Raw genomic sequence first — 13,922 nt, 5'->3', positions numbered from 1 at the left:
AGTTTGGTATACTTTATAAATAACATCAAATGAAATACGACCAGGTTTGAAAGAAAATGTCAATTGTGATATGATTTCAAGACATGCAACTAGTTATCTCTCTGCTGTGATAAGTTCATGCGCCTGATGTCAAAATTCATGTTGAGTTCAATTTTTACCTCAGTAAGCTTCAAGGTATAGATGTTTGCTTTAGGGGAATGTAATAAAACTATCTTTAAGGTAATACCTGTAGGATACCTGTAGGATGATTTTGGGTTCTGTATAAGGACTTGTGCCCTTTTTAAACCCCTCTTCGTCTAAACTTGTTTCATCACGATCTATCTTCGGAGCTCATAAAATCTTATCGTGTAAAGGTTGTTGGTAACAGTTATGAGTATATATGATTAAATTACAGCTGTCCATAGACAACTTTGATACAGGTCTCAAAACTGGTACAGCATGTCTCCTTGCCAGTGGCGGTCCAACCTTACTTTAAATGATTCTACATCTTCAGCATCTATCACATGTTGAGGCAAGTCATTCCACACTTGTATAACACGACGAGAAAACTGGTGCTGGCAGAAAGTGGTCCTAAATCTGGGTTTTTCAAGCTTTAAGTTATGCCCTCTTGTTGATGAAGCGTAGCAAAAGAATCTTTCAAAGTCACAATCATCGATACCTTTTACAATCTTAAAAGTCTGTATAGCGTCTCCACGCATTCTTCTATGAGCAAGAGTGGGTAATTTTAACTGCTTGAGCCTTTCTTCATATGACATATCTTTTAGAGATGGAATCAATTTTGTAGCCCTCTTTTGTAGTCTTTCTAAACTTTCAATATCTTTTCTCATATATGGGTGCCAAACCACATTCGCAAACTCAAGATGGGGTCGGACCATAGCTGTATACAACTTCATGAAAGTGTACTTATCCATGAAATCAAAAGTTCTGTTGATTATAGATAATATACTGTTTGCCTTGTTTATCTTTGTAGATATGTGTTTATGAAATTTCAAGTCCCTTTCAAACAATACTCCTAAATCACTCTCTTCTGTAGCAGATTCCAAAGGTATATTGTTCATTAAATACTTCTTTTCAGGATTATTATACCCATAGTGTATAATTTTGCACTTATCAACATTGAATGTAAGCTCCCACTTTTTAGCCCAATCACACAATGAATTCAGGTCATCCTGAAGTTTGTCGGAATCTGTTGTTGGGGCATACACTTTCGTGTCATCAGCAAACACCTTGATACTTGAGTTAACTACCTCTGTGATATCATTCACGTAAATGATAAAAAGTACAGGTCCTAAAACACTACCCTGAGGCACACCGCTATCAACATTTCTCCAATCTGATGTACATCCCTTGACCGATACACATTGTCGTCGATTCGCTAGGAAATCATCTATCCACATCAGCAAATTGCCCCTGATTCCAAGAGAAGATACTTTCTTTAACAGTCTTTTGTGTGGAACCTTATCAAAGGCCTTTGCTAGATCCAGATACACACTATCCCAACTCTGATGGTTTTCAACAAATTCTGTCCAATCTTCCATTACATTTAAAAGTTGAAGAGCACATGACCGCTTTGATCTAAAACCATATTGATCATTTGACAGTAACCGATTTTCATTCAAATGCTTTATAATATGTTGCCGAACTATTTTCTCTAGAAGTTTGCATACAACCGATGTAAGACTGACAGGACGATAGTTCCCAGGGTTTAATGATATACATTTCTACAAAGCTATGCAGCTGAAACCGATATACATGTATTGCCTGTTGTTGACAACTTTTTACGGAAGGATCTTTAGATAGTAATCAGAATTAGGCCGAAAAAAGCTCATTATAAAATAAATAGATCTTGTTACATGTTTATCTATTCTAGCATGTGGATTATGATTTAATGGCAATATGAACATTACATTAGGGCTTGATAAAAATATTGTAGTTCTGATAACTGAATTTGGAGGGTGTGTTCTGGTTGCGGGAAAGCTTGTAACATAAAAAATCCTTAAAGACATTTTATTTTATAGTACATAAGCAGCAAAGTATTTTATACATGTCTACAGGTGACTGAGCCAAAGGTGATAAAAGATGCACTGACAGATGTTTCGGTGAGTCAGATAGCATGTGGAGACAAACACACCCTTTTTGTTTTGTCAAATGGAGACATCTACTCCTGCGGCAACAACGACTATGGCAAATTGGGCCACACCAAGAGGACATCAAGACCAGGTTTAAACTAAAAAATATGTAAATGATTATTTAAAGCATGTCTACAAAGATGATTCAATGGTATGGTGCCAGCCTTGTAGGCCTTTTGCAAAAAACAACCAAACAAACTTTTAAGTCTTAATGCAGAAATTTATATAAGCCTGTAATTCTGTTTTAAATACCTTATGTCCGATCACCATCGGTGAAAAGCAGATTTGTGCTCGTGTTATCCTGTAATATTCATGGGATTGTGTAAGAATCTTTGAAGTGATAGTGTTGTGATCGGTGGGTGTTTAACCCATAAGTGCATTAACTTCTGTTACTCTTCTTTGGAAAAAAACAGCAACAAAAACTGAAACATTTCCAAGCTTTACTACCCCATTATACATGTAATATGAATGGTTTTATAGATTAGACATGTGACAGAAAACAATGCGATTGTATAATGGTCTTTACAAACAATGTTCAATGTACAGTTTGCTGATGCTAACAACATTTTAACCCATTGTACACTATGGCTAATACAAGATTAACTGTCCTATTTCAGAGAAAATAGATGCTTTGGAGTCCCAGACAGTGGTGCAGGCGCGGGCAGGGATGTCACACAGTCTGTGTCTCACGACTGCGGGTGAGGTGTTTTCGTGGGGAGATAACTCATATGGTCAGCTGGGACGGAGTGCGCCAGACAATGAACTATACAGGACACCCAAGTATGTACTATTATAGTATATATCTATCAATTAATATCAAAGACTCCTATATGTTTCTCTGTGCTCATCATTGTGCTCCTTTGAAAAATTCCTGGCAGTGTGTTTGAAATGGCAGACACCTTTAATTAGATTTGCCCTTTCCATCAGTCACACTTCATTTCCGCTCAATAGCTATATACTGTGAAATCATTAATGTTCGTGGGGCATTAATGTTCGTGGTTTTCGTGGGTTGGGTGATCCACGAATTCAAGATCCCACGAAATATAAACCCTTTATTCACTTTTTCAATTGCCTTGTTACGTACATACTCTAGTATATTCTTTACAGAGGTCGCAGTATACAGTGTTAAAACCTGTCTCACTGTATAACTTACGATCATTATTCTGTTAATATATTATAACTGCCATTAACAAATAATCAACCAAATCAATTAAATGTGTTTTATGCAGCAAATGACAGTTATAAGCACGTGTTTAAACGTGTGTTGTTGATGAAAATCTCCAAGTTTACAAGATGTGCGTGATGAGTGTCCATACTCGATTTTTTTATTTAATAAAATAATTAATCGATTACTAGTATATTGAAGGTTACTAAGCACCGAACGTGACAATATACGCACCTTTTCGGTGTTTTCACAGTTTGCAAAATTCTTAATTGGCATTCAATGGCTTCCCCTATCTGTATTTATGATCAGGGTACATCTTCTTTTATTACCTTTATTCCCAATTAAATCGATAAGTGACATGGGTATATATATGCACTAATTGGCATGTCGTACCACATTAGCGAGTGTCATAAACCGAGTGACGTAGAAGACGGAAATCACGGGCCAGCGCGTGGATATTATGCAGACGATCTAGGACGATCGCATCTTCGATTTTTATTTTTTTTCAAAAATGAAAATCCACGAATTCAAGTACCCACGAAATTGTTTTTTTTCGGCATACCAAGAAATTTCATGCCCACGAACATTAATGATTTCACAGTAACTCCTTGACCCAGGAACTTCAAACTTGATGTGCAGGCTGGTCATGACCAGTAGATGACCCCTATTGCCTTGGAGACCCTACTGGTCAAAGGTCATGGTTGCTGTGACCTTAAGGTGAAAAAAAAACGGTTTCCGCTCAAAAGTGAAGATCCTTTGGGTCCAGAAACTTCAATCTTATTAACATTTATGTAGTCATGACCGGTTGATGACCTTTATTGATTTTGAGATCAGTAAGTCAGTGAAGGTCACGTTGACTCACAGGTGAAAACGATATGTTGGCTGTTGGCGGTGACCCTAAGATGAAAAATGGTTTCTGCTCAATTACTACAGAACACTTGCGCCCTGGAACTTCATACTTGGTATGCTAGTTGGTCACGACTAGTGGATGACCACTATTCATTTTTGGATCAGTAGGTCAAAGATCACAGTGACCTTCAGGTGAAAAATGATTTGTTGTTACTTAGTACATGGTATGCAGGTTGGTCATGACCAGTAGATAAGCCCTATGTAGGTTCGTGTGTACTAAAAATTTCATGTCCATCATTGATTATTTCTCACCTATGACCACACATTGGGGGTGAAAAAAACAATCTCTAGTTTGATTTGATTTTTTATATTTTAAGAAGTATAATTACTTTATTATCAGTTATGATTTACTTATATATGGTATTGACCACATTGGCAACAATAATGAATTGATTATTATTATAGAAGGTAGTCTTTTCAATAAATATCTTATTATGTTTTTTAGATTGATCAAGTTTCCCCATACTGTTGTACAAATCAGCTGTGGCAGGAATCACAACCTGCTTCTTACAGACGGTAGGTTACAAAGAGTTACCAGGTGTCCATTTTATTTTATGTCGTTTGCAAAGCATAACAAAATACAGACACTACTGCTTGGCATCAAATTTCCAACAAGCCCTACTACATAACATCCAGAATTTCAGCAAGCCTGGAAAGTGTTTTACCAGTGCAGGTCTAATGGGCTTTTATTAATTTCAGCCACTGGTGTGAATAAGTTTTTGTTATACATGGGTATAAGGTATTGTCATGTTTCCTGTTAGCATTTTATTTTTCCTCAAAGTACCAGAAGACATTTAATTTTAAGGGGTAGATCTTGGTTTTCTCTCTTTTGTTTTAAGATATATTTACTCTCAATATTTTATTGATGCTCTACAACATCTTATCGAAGATTCCTTCAGAAGGTTCTGTTACATGGTAAATATTATACAATCCAAAAAAAATACACAAATTACGGTAGCTTTGTCGTAACCCAGCAATATTTTCCTCCTGTATACATAAGCATATCTTTATTCCTTCTTACCAGTAATGTGCACTTAATATATGTTTAAGGCACAAAACAAATTTATCTTGAAAGGAAAGTTTCATATTTCTGCATGTAAAACCGGTTGTGGAGACTTTGCGATAAGAGAGCATTTCTACAACCTAATTCTAATGACAATAACAAAGTTTTAGCACAATTCTATTTGTTGTTTTTTTGTCCAGAAATAACACCACCCCCTAATTTATTATGAGCTTAAGCCATATAAGTATATATATATCTATAGATATGAGATCTAAAAAAGTGAAGCGCCAATCTCCTACCATCTCCTTTACAGTCATTTTTTGACGTCCATTATGGTGGCCAGCGTTTATACTTAATGTGAAATTTCACTTGAATTATACCAGTTAGGCCTAAAAAATAAATACATTTGGTTCGGGTTACCCGACCCTACCTACGGAATAGGCGCCGCCCCTACCGTTTTTATAGTCAATTTGAAAAAAAAAATGAAAAATTAAAAAAAAAAAAAAAAAAAATCTCGTTTTTTTTTAAATTGCTTTTTAATATTAAGTTTTAACCTTAAATGCTTATACAGAAGATAGCTTTAACACCATTCTCCAATGATGAAAATTATTTTCTTATATAAAACCTAATAAAAAAAATAAATAAAAAAAAATAAAAAGCCTACCTACCCTACCTATTTTTTTTAAGGATGTAACCCTAACCAAACAATTATTTTTTTTAGGCTTTATAATGTCACTTTATGTATAAATACATTGATTCCTTTTATTCAATTGATCACAAGTGCAAAATTATAGGAAAAAAAATATATATATATTAATCTTTTAATCTTATGTCCAGATTAGACCAACTTCTTTACTGATGAATTCACTCATAGCGACGCTGGTATGCCTTATTCGACCGATAAGAGATATCATTCATTTATTGCTTTCACTAACTGCTACACATGTTTGTTATGTCTGCTTTGTAATGAAAACGTAGTGTGTGTCATTGTAGACAGAAAAAGCAGTTAAAATGCAAGCAATTTGTCTTGATTTCATTTTCCAAACTAGGTAAACAACATTAATTAGGTATTAATTCTGCATGTGGCGCTATTGTCACAAGTTCACTGCTGACTGGGGGTTATTTATCACATCTTTCAGGTGGATGCTTATTGGATTGAGCTCCATGTCAGGAATATTTTTAAAAAAAATACATCATAGTCTCTTGGCATGTTATACATGTGAACTGATGTTGTAATATAAGCATGATTTTCTATAATATGTACGGTTAAATTTGTTATTTACAAGCCTAATTTCATCTGTTGATACTATTTGGCATGGCATTTGCAAAGAGCTTTACCAAATACAGTTACAGTGAGGCCTTGTTTTATATGAAAATATTGTCTGTGGTAAAAAAAAGTTATCGATGTACTTTTCATTGTCTTTAATTTTTAACATGGCGAAACTTGTACACACGCCCGTCGCCTGGTTGAATGACGGTCTCTGGTTTCTTCATGTCCCTTCTCTTGACCATAAGGTCGCTGTCAGCCCGTAGGTGTATGTAGTTTTCCATCACTTCGCTCTCCACACATTCCACTAGGACCCAAGTGTACAGGGGCCGGAATTCAAGGGCTTTCCGGTGATATTTCATAGAGTTTAACCCATCTCTCCCCATTCTGTTTGTTGCCTGGGAAACTAAAAGTTCCCTGTACGGATTGGCAGGGTTTGTGGAGTCATCTCTATGTGGCAGGGCCATGTATACGCCTATATGGTTTAGAGGTCGGTCTATGGTCATGTTGTTCTCTCTTATTCTCTTGAATAAATCATCATCCTCCCCTCCCCACCCAAAGTAAATATTTGAGAAACCATTTATTTGTTCATACTGATCAGCTGTTAGGGCAATTACCCCACCCACATAGTCACTGTAGGGTAGCCCGTTTTTCCAATTTGTGTTGCTAGTAACCAGATGCACAGGATTAGGTCCACACGTGTAGAGATTACGGTCATTCATTGGCACTAGGTCGACATCATGGATAATATAGCAGGAATAGTTCCCTATGCTTCTGGCTGTAAGGAACCCTGCATTTGCAAGAAGTCCTCTGTTAAATTGCACTGGGTAGTTCATTTCAACCACATAAATTCCGTACTCCCGCCTCTGTCTCTGTAGCAAGTTGTGCAGCAAGTTAATGGTGATCCCTAAATGAGTCTGTCTCTCTCTGTATGGGATAATGATGGCAACAGTCCCCACAGATTTGCAGTCATGTGGCCTATATACTCCACCAGGCTTTATTTTGTTGGCAACTTTTTCCCGTGTTACTTCTTCTACTGTAACTGACTTTGTCAAGTTAAATCGACCAATGAGATTGCTGGGATCTACTTTGCATGGTTTTTCCTGGAATAATTTCTGTTTCCACTGTAATCTTACCAGTTCAGTAGAATTTTGAGCTGAAGCAATTCTTGTGTATGATGCAATGTCTTTATCAGTCTTTGAAGTGATATTTGGACAACAACTGTCTATAATTGTTTCTTCCCTCCCCTTGAGAACAACTTGGTAGGTTTTAACACCATTTTCATTGTAAAGACTGAGAATGTAAAGTGTTGTGAAGACACTGCATGTAACAATCCACAGCAGTGTCAGGTAGAGTTTAGCTGATTTCATTCTGGCAGCTTCTTGTCTCAAACATTAAAACTAAGCACATGCAACAATATGTAATCCATGGTTTGCACTTTTCTTTTATTTCAAGATATTTTAACTGTTGTTTTCAATCATTTATTTTGTCTAATGCCGTTACTGTAAAAACGTGTATACAGGTTTAATATGTATGTATATAGCATTGGATTCTATTTGTTTAACTGAAATTCCTATAATTTGATACTTGTTAGTGGTCAAAAAGTAAATAAAGACTTCTTGCATAATTAATGAATGTTTGGACATGTGAATAAAAAGGAATTGCCAATTGACTACAGTAGTCAAATAGAGTTTAATTTGTTCCAATTCAAGGATTCTAAAGTTCATGATTAATCCTCAATCAGGGTTGACAGCTTTTAACTATAGTGCAGTGGTGAAGACTGTATTTTGCTCTATATTTGTATCAAAAACAGTAGGAAGGTCCTTGGAATGAGTTTAAATGACTTTGGAAATAATTTCAAAAAGATATAAGTCCCTTTACCCTGCTTTGGGCAGAAATCTCTCATATACAACAGAACAGACTCCTGTCAGTGTTTCAGGATTGACAATATAAGCTGTTAAAACCCTATTTCATACTACAAAAGACATGAGATCAACAACTAATAAACAGTGAAAGCTAAAATTCATAGAAAATGAACCAAAATATCTGACATTACTACCACTCTTGAATTCATTTTTACATATTCCTCAATGGTGAACATGTTATTTTTTACCTATAGTTTCTGTTTTCGTATAATTATCAATATTTTGATGAAGGCTGTTCAATATACCTCATGATATATTAATTATAGAAATTTCATTTCCAGTGTATAACTACAGTTATAGTTTCTTTCATCATATGGACACCAAACTTGGTCAACCCGGTATATTAAGAACATGTGGAGAGCTAGTTTGGGATTATTTTCGGGGCTCTGTTCTGTTCTCTGTTTACTGTTTCTTTATTCTCAGACTTGGAACCTGTGAGAGTTTATGAAGACTTTCATGTCCCGGTAATTGCATTTTAGGCCCTTAGAGTCAAGGTCACTGTTACTAAAAATAGAATAACAGTTGAAACCAAATCTCACAATGAAGGCTGAAGTTCTTCAGTGAATGATTGAAAACCTGGTTATTCATATATTTTCTATAGTTTGTATGCTTTTGTATGTTTGTTTTTATATGTTTTATTCATTTTCACCATTCAGTGGGAGTCATACAGTATAACTCTCTCTGAATGGTGAATTTTTTTTTTTTAGAACTTGTTTTTTTACATATTCCTCAATGTTTTATTACGCTATGTATTTTAAGATTCTCGCCACAGATTAAATATTATAACCAATATTCTACTGTTTTCTTTCGTACTTCCAGATGGTCACCTTTTTTCCTGGGGCAACAATGACTGTGGGCAGCTCGGTCTTGGAAACACGTCCAACCAGAGCCAGCCGACCCAGATTAACAGTCTACCGGGCGTTCCAATTGGTCAGCTTGCTTGCGGTGGTTCACATAGCTTTGTACTCACCAAGTCAGGGACGGTGTTTTCCTGGGGAAGGAACAGGTGAGAGAGTGGTGATGTTTGAATACCTTGGTTGGTTTCTCAGATGCAGGGGCCGTTTCATTTAACATTTTTAATCATAACTTAAAGAATCATTAATCTCTAGGAACATCTAAGATGATGATGGATTTGTTTGTTTTTCTGCACGAGTGGTTTCAAATACAGCAGTGACCCATAGTCAGTTTTTACAAATATTAAGAAACTTATATGACAACAAGATACTTGCAACTTCCAACTTAGATCTCAAAAGTTTACATCTCCTACTTTAAACATTTAAAGGATTTATTCTTTCTTTCCAGCTATGGACAATTAGGAACAAGTGACAATAAAGGTAAGTTTGAGAAATCTGTAATAAAGACTACACTGAAGTTCAACTTCTATCAAACTTCCATTCAATACTTAATGACTACTCTTAAAAGATAATTTGCATGGCAGATGTGCCGTCTTTATACAGTGTACGATGTTGACTTCACTGCCTTTTCTATGATGGTGTTTTATGACGTGTCCTAATTCAACAGTGAAGTTTATAATTTTGTTTTTTATGTACTGATGAAGGAGAAATGCCACAACATTAAGATATGAAGTTTTAAAGAGCAGAACGTCTTAGTGTGATTTTTAGCTGGACTATTCAAAGAATACGGGGAGCTAAACTACTCGCCCTAGCATCGGCATCGGCAACAGTGTCACACATTGCTTAGAGTCAGCAAAAGCATCCTGACTTGTTTTGCATAGAAACTGTCGTTATGTGTTTTTATGCCCCCACAAAGTGGCGGCATATAGGGTTGCCCTTGTCCGTACGTACGTCTGTCTGTCTGTACGTACGTATGTCCCGAAGATTGTTTCCGATCTAATTCTTGAAAACCGTTTGTCCAATCCTCACCAAACTTTAAACACATGTTTGTGACCATAATATCTTGATCAAGTTCGATAGTCATGGAAATCGCTTTAGTCATTTAGGAGTTACGGCCCTTTTTTGCCAAAAATACTTCAAAAATATATGTTTCCAATCTAATTCTTGAAAAGTATGTGTCCAATCCTCACCAAACTTTACATACATGATTGTGACCATAATTAACTTTCCAACCTACTCATTGAATTAAGTAAAATTTCACTATCTTGAAAATAATGCAAATTATGGCTCTTTATTATTCGGCTTAGAAATTCTGGTTAAGGTTTTGCATGTTAGCACATACCGGTATAAGTCAATATCTCAGCAACTACCTCCAGTGTTCTACTGAATCATTATATAATTGTTAGTGTTTGAAAATCAGACTCCATTTGCTATCGATAATCGAATCGAATCGGACCAAGAATTTCGATTTACTATCTAACAATAATCGAAAGTTCATAATACCATTTGAAAATACATGCTTTCTACACAGCATCATCATGATCATTTAAATGTTTTAACTGTGACACATACTATAGTCATGCCTTTGAAACAGTAAATATTTACTTTCTTTGACAACAAAAGAACGTTAACAAACTGATACAAAATTATTGCACATCAATTGCAAAACAATGCACACCACATTTGGGAGTAGGATGTTATTATGTCTCCCCCTCTCTGGGGGAGACATATTGTTTTTGCCCTGTCCGGTAGTCCGTCAGTCCGTCCGTACGTCACACTTCGTTTCCGATCGATAACTGGAAAACCGCATGACCTAGGATCACCAAACTTGGTAGGGAGGTTGGTCGTGAGGTGTAGAGGATCCCTATTGTTTTTGGGGTCACTAGGTCAAAGGTCAAGGTCGCGGCGACCCCCAATATAAAAAACATTTCTGCTCAAAATCTTGAGAACGGTTTGACCTAGGTTCACCAAACTTGGTAGGGAGGTTGGTCATGAGGTGTAGAAGATCCCTATTGTTTTTGGGGTCACTAGGTCAAAGGTCAAGGTCGCGGCGACCCCCAATATAAAAAACATTTCTGCTCAAAATCTTGAGAACAGTTTGACCTAGGTTCACCAAACTTGGTAGGGAGGTTGGTCATGAGGTGTAGAAGATCCCTATTGTTTTTGGGGTCACTAGGTCAAAGGTCAAGGTCGCGGCGACCCCCAATGTAAAAAACACTTCCGCTCAATATCTTGAGAATGGTTTGACCGAGGTTCACCAAACTTGGTAGGGAGGTTGATCATGAGGTTTAGAAAACTCCTATATTTTGGGGGGTCACAAGGTCAAAGGTCAACGTCGCTGTGACCTCTAATGTAAAAAAAATATTTCCGTGCAATATCAGGAGAATGCTTTGATCTAGGTTCACCAAACTTTGAAGTGAGGTTGGTCATGATGTCTAGATGATCCCAATTGTTTTGGGGGTAACAAGGTCAATAGTCAAGGTCGTGGTGACCTTCCATGTAAAAATCATTTGCGTGTAATATCTTTATGAACTTCATACAATGCAAACTTCGTTTACATTTTCCATGATTAATCAACAACACTTTCTTCTCTTCACTATTTAATATAATCGAATAAACCAAACTTCACTGTTGGTTTGTCTCCAGTCCAAAGTTACAAATTTCATGTCCATCATTTATTTTTTCTCACCTACGACCACACAATAGGGGAGACAAGCGCTTTTTCAAAAAAGCAATCTCTAGTTGTTCCTATACCGCACTAATTAAGTTAGTTATCTCAGCATTTTATCCATGTACAACCATATTTGATGTTTGTTTACCTTCAATAACGTGCAGTTATATTTATTAGTTGTTAACCTTCAATAACCTGTTACATTTCGAAAAAAAATATCAATAAAGGTTTCTTAAACAGAATGCATCGAGCCGAGATTTACAGGTGAGACCGGACTAACTACACCATGGTGATAGATTATTGCAAACAGTTTACAATCAAACACACTTTGTAGTTGATGGAGAATTTGTGATGATTTGACAGAAAGGGTTTACACATTCGGAGCTCCTCGGCCCATTTTTATCGAAAACAACCTCGGATGTATGCCAGTACATCAGTTGAAGTAGTTCGTAAATTTTTGAATTTTATGATTTTTAAATGTAGTATTTTTTAGAGTTGTATTTATTGATCCAAGTTTGAATTGATTGCCAGTAAGGCATATTATTGCAAACATAATTAAGATTACCAAAAGATAAGTCATAAAGTTTAACTGCTAAATAAAATTACGATCTACTTGCAGCGGACTTATACTTCCCACTTTTATGTAAACTGTCCAAATACATCCGAGGTTGTTTTTGAATAAATGGCCGAGGTGTTCCGAATGAGGGTTTACATTCATCGCATTTGTTTATGAGAGTGACTTCCCTTGTTAAAATGATCTCTTGACGATTTACCGGAAAGAAAAATTAACTATTACTAGGCTTTTATCGCGTAACAAAATAATATGTATATACCGGAAGTAACATTAGCGACATCGATTTTGGACAACCACTATCGATTGTCGGCTACATAACAATGTCAGTGACGATTTATAGATTGTACTCGATAATTGTTTCATCACTAATAATTGTTCTCCAGCATCAATCATACTTAATTAGTCAAGTTAAATAACTCTTTTTTGAATACAATGCAAAATATGGCCGTTTGTGATTCTGCTTAAGGTTTTGCATTTAATCTAATTTAAAAGTAATCCATTCTGGTTTCACCAAAACCTAGCAAATATTTCATCTTTAAAAGCTTGAAAAGGTAAGCATGCTGTCTCTGTGACAGCTTTTGTTTATATATTTGTATTTTGTATAACATGTAACATATAACATGTATATTCAGGCCATATTCTCATACAGATGGTGTTTTGCTTTGTATGACAGATCAAAAGTTTCCAGTATTATGCAAGTCGCTGCGCACCCAGCAAATTATGTACATCACATGTGGGGAAGATCACACAGCGGCGCTTACGAGGCAGGGCGGACTGTTTATGTTTGGTGCGGGGACGTATGGACAGCTTGGGCACGGCAACAAGACCCATGAAGTCCTGCCCCGTAAAGTCCTAGAACTGATGGGCTCACAGGTCACACAGGTCGCTTGTGGGAGGTAAGACAGACTATCGATTGGTATTTTTTTTCCGCTTTCTGTTCAAAAAATAATGAGAGCTATGCTGCTCACCCTAACATTGGTGTCAGCGACACCGTCTCACGATGGTTAAGTGTTTGCATGTCAGAACCTTCAAGTCATTATCACAGCAAATACATCATGAGACTTTATTTATGTGTTCCCAACTTTTCAATGGTCCAACCTACTTAATTAATGAAATAGGATAACTGTATTTTGAATATAATGCAAATTATGGCCCTTATAGGTCAATATCTGCAACTCGTGATTCATGCAGTTTCACCAAAACTTTGCAATTCTTAAACTTAAAACTGGTGTAATAGTCAAGTGCGCTGTCTCTGTGACAGCTCTTGTTCAATTGTGAAATATTCATTATTACTTTTTTGAATCTGAGTATCTTGATAATTAATTGGCTTTCCAAACTTTATCTGATTAACATTATATCAATCAAATAAGTTTCTCGATATTAGCCAAATTTCATAAATTTGTTCAAAGATATTCCTTCATTTTC

At 36.1% G+C, this 13,922-nt stretch overlaps 2 protein-coding genes across 3 annotated transcripts in view; one reads left to right on the top strand and one right to left on the bottom strand.

Annotated features, from left to right (window-relative positions):
- The window catches only part of LOC128204225 (probable E3 ubiquitin-protein ligase HERC4), a 37,590-nt gene that overhangs the window by 2,640 nt on the left and 21,028 nt on the right, over positions 1 to 13,922 (top strand). For both annotated transcript variants that reach the window (XM_052905618.1, XM_052905623.1), the window contains exons 3-8: positions 2,055 to 2,220; positions 2,747 to 2,909; positions 4,649 to 4,719; positions 9,218 to 9,404; positions 9,701 to 9,732; positions 13,171 to 13,393. In XM_052905618.1, coding sequence (XP_052761578.1) covers positions 2,055 to 2,220; positions 2,747 to 2,909; positions 4,649 to 4,719; positions 9,218 to 9,404; positions 9,701 to 9,732; positions 13,171 to 13,393 — 842 coding nt within the window. The remainder of the gene's footprint in view (positions 1 to 2,054; positions 2,221 to 2,746; positions 2,910 to 4,648; positions 4,720 to 9,217; positions 9,405 to 9,700; positions 9,733 to 13,170; positions 13,394 to 13,922) is intronic.
- LOC128204241 (beta-1,4-galactosyltransferase 4-like) lies at positions 4,731 to 9,211 on the bottom strand. The gene has a single exon (XM_052905633.1). It carries the CDS (start codon positions 7,841 to 7,843, stop codon positions 6,629 to 6,631), a length of 1,215 nt encoding a protein of 404 aa, XP_052761593.1. The 5' UTR covers positions 7,844 to 9,211; the 3' UTR covers positions 4,731 to 6,628.

This window comes from Mya arenaria, chromosome 2 (assembly GCF_026914265.1).
Source record: "Mya arenaria isolate MELC-2E11 chromosome 2, ASM2691426v1".
Taxonomy (NCBI): Eukaryota; Metazoa; Mollusca; class Bivalvia; order Myida; family Myidae; genus Mya; species Mya arenaria.
This window is presented reverse-complemented; position numbering and strand designations above follow the sequence as displayed.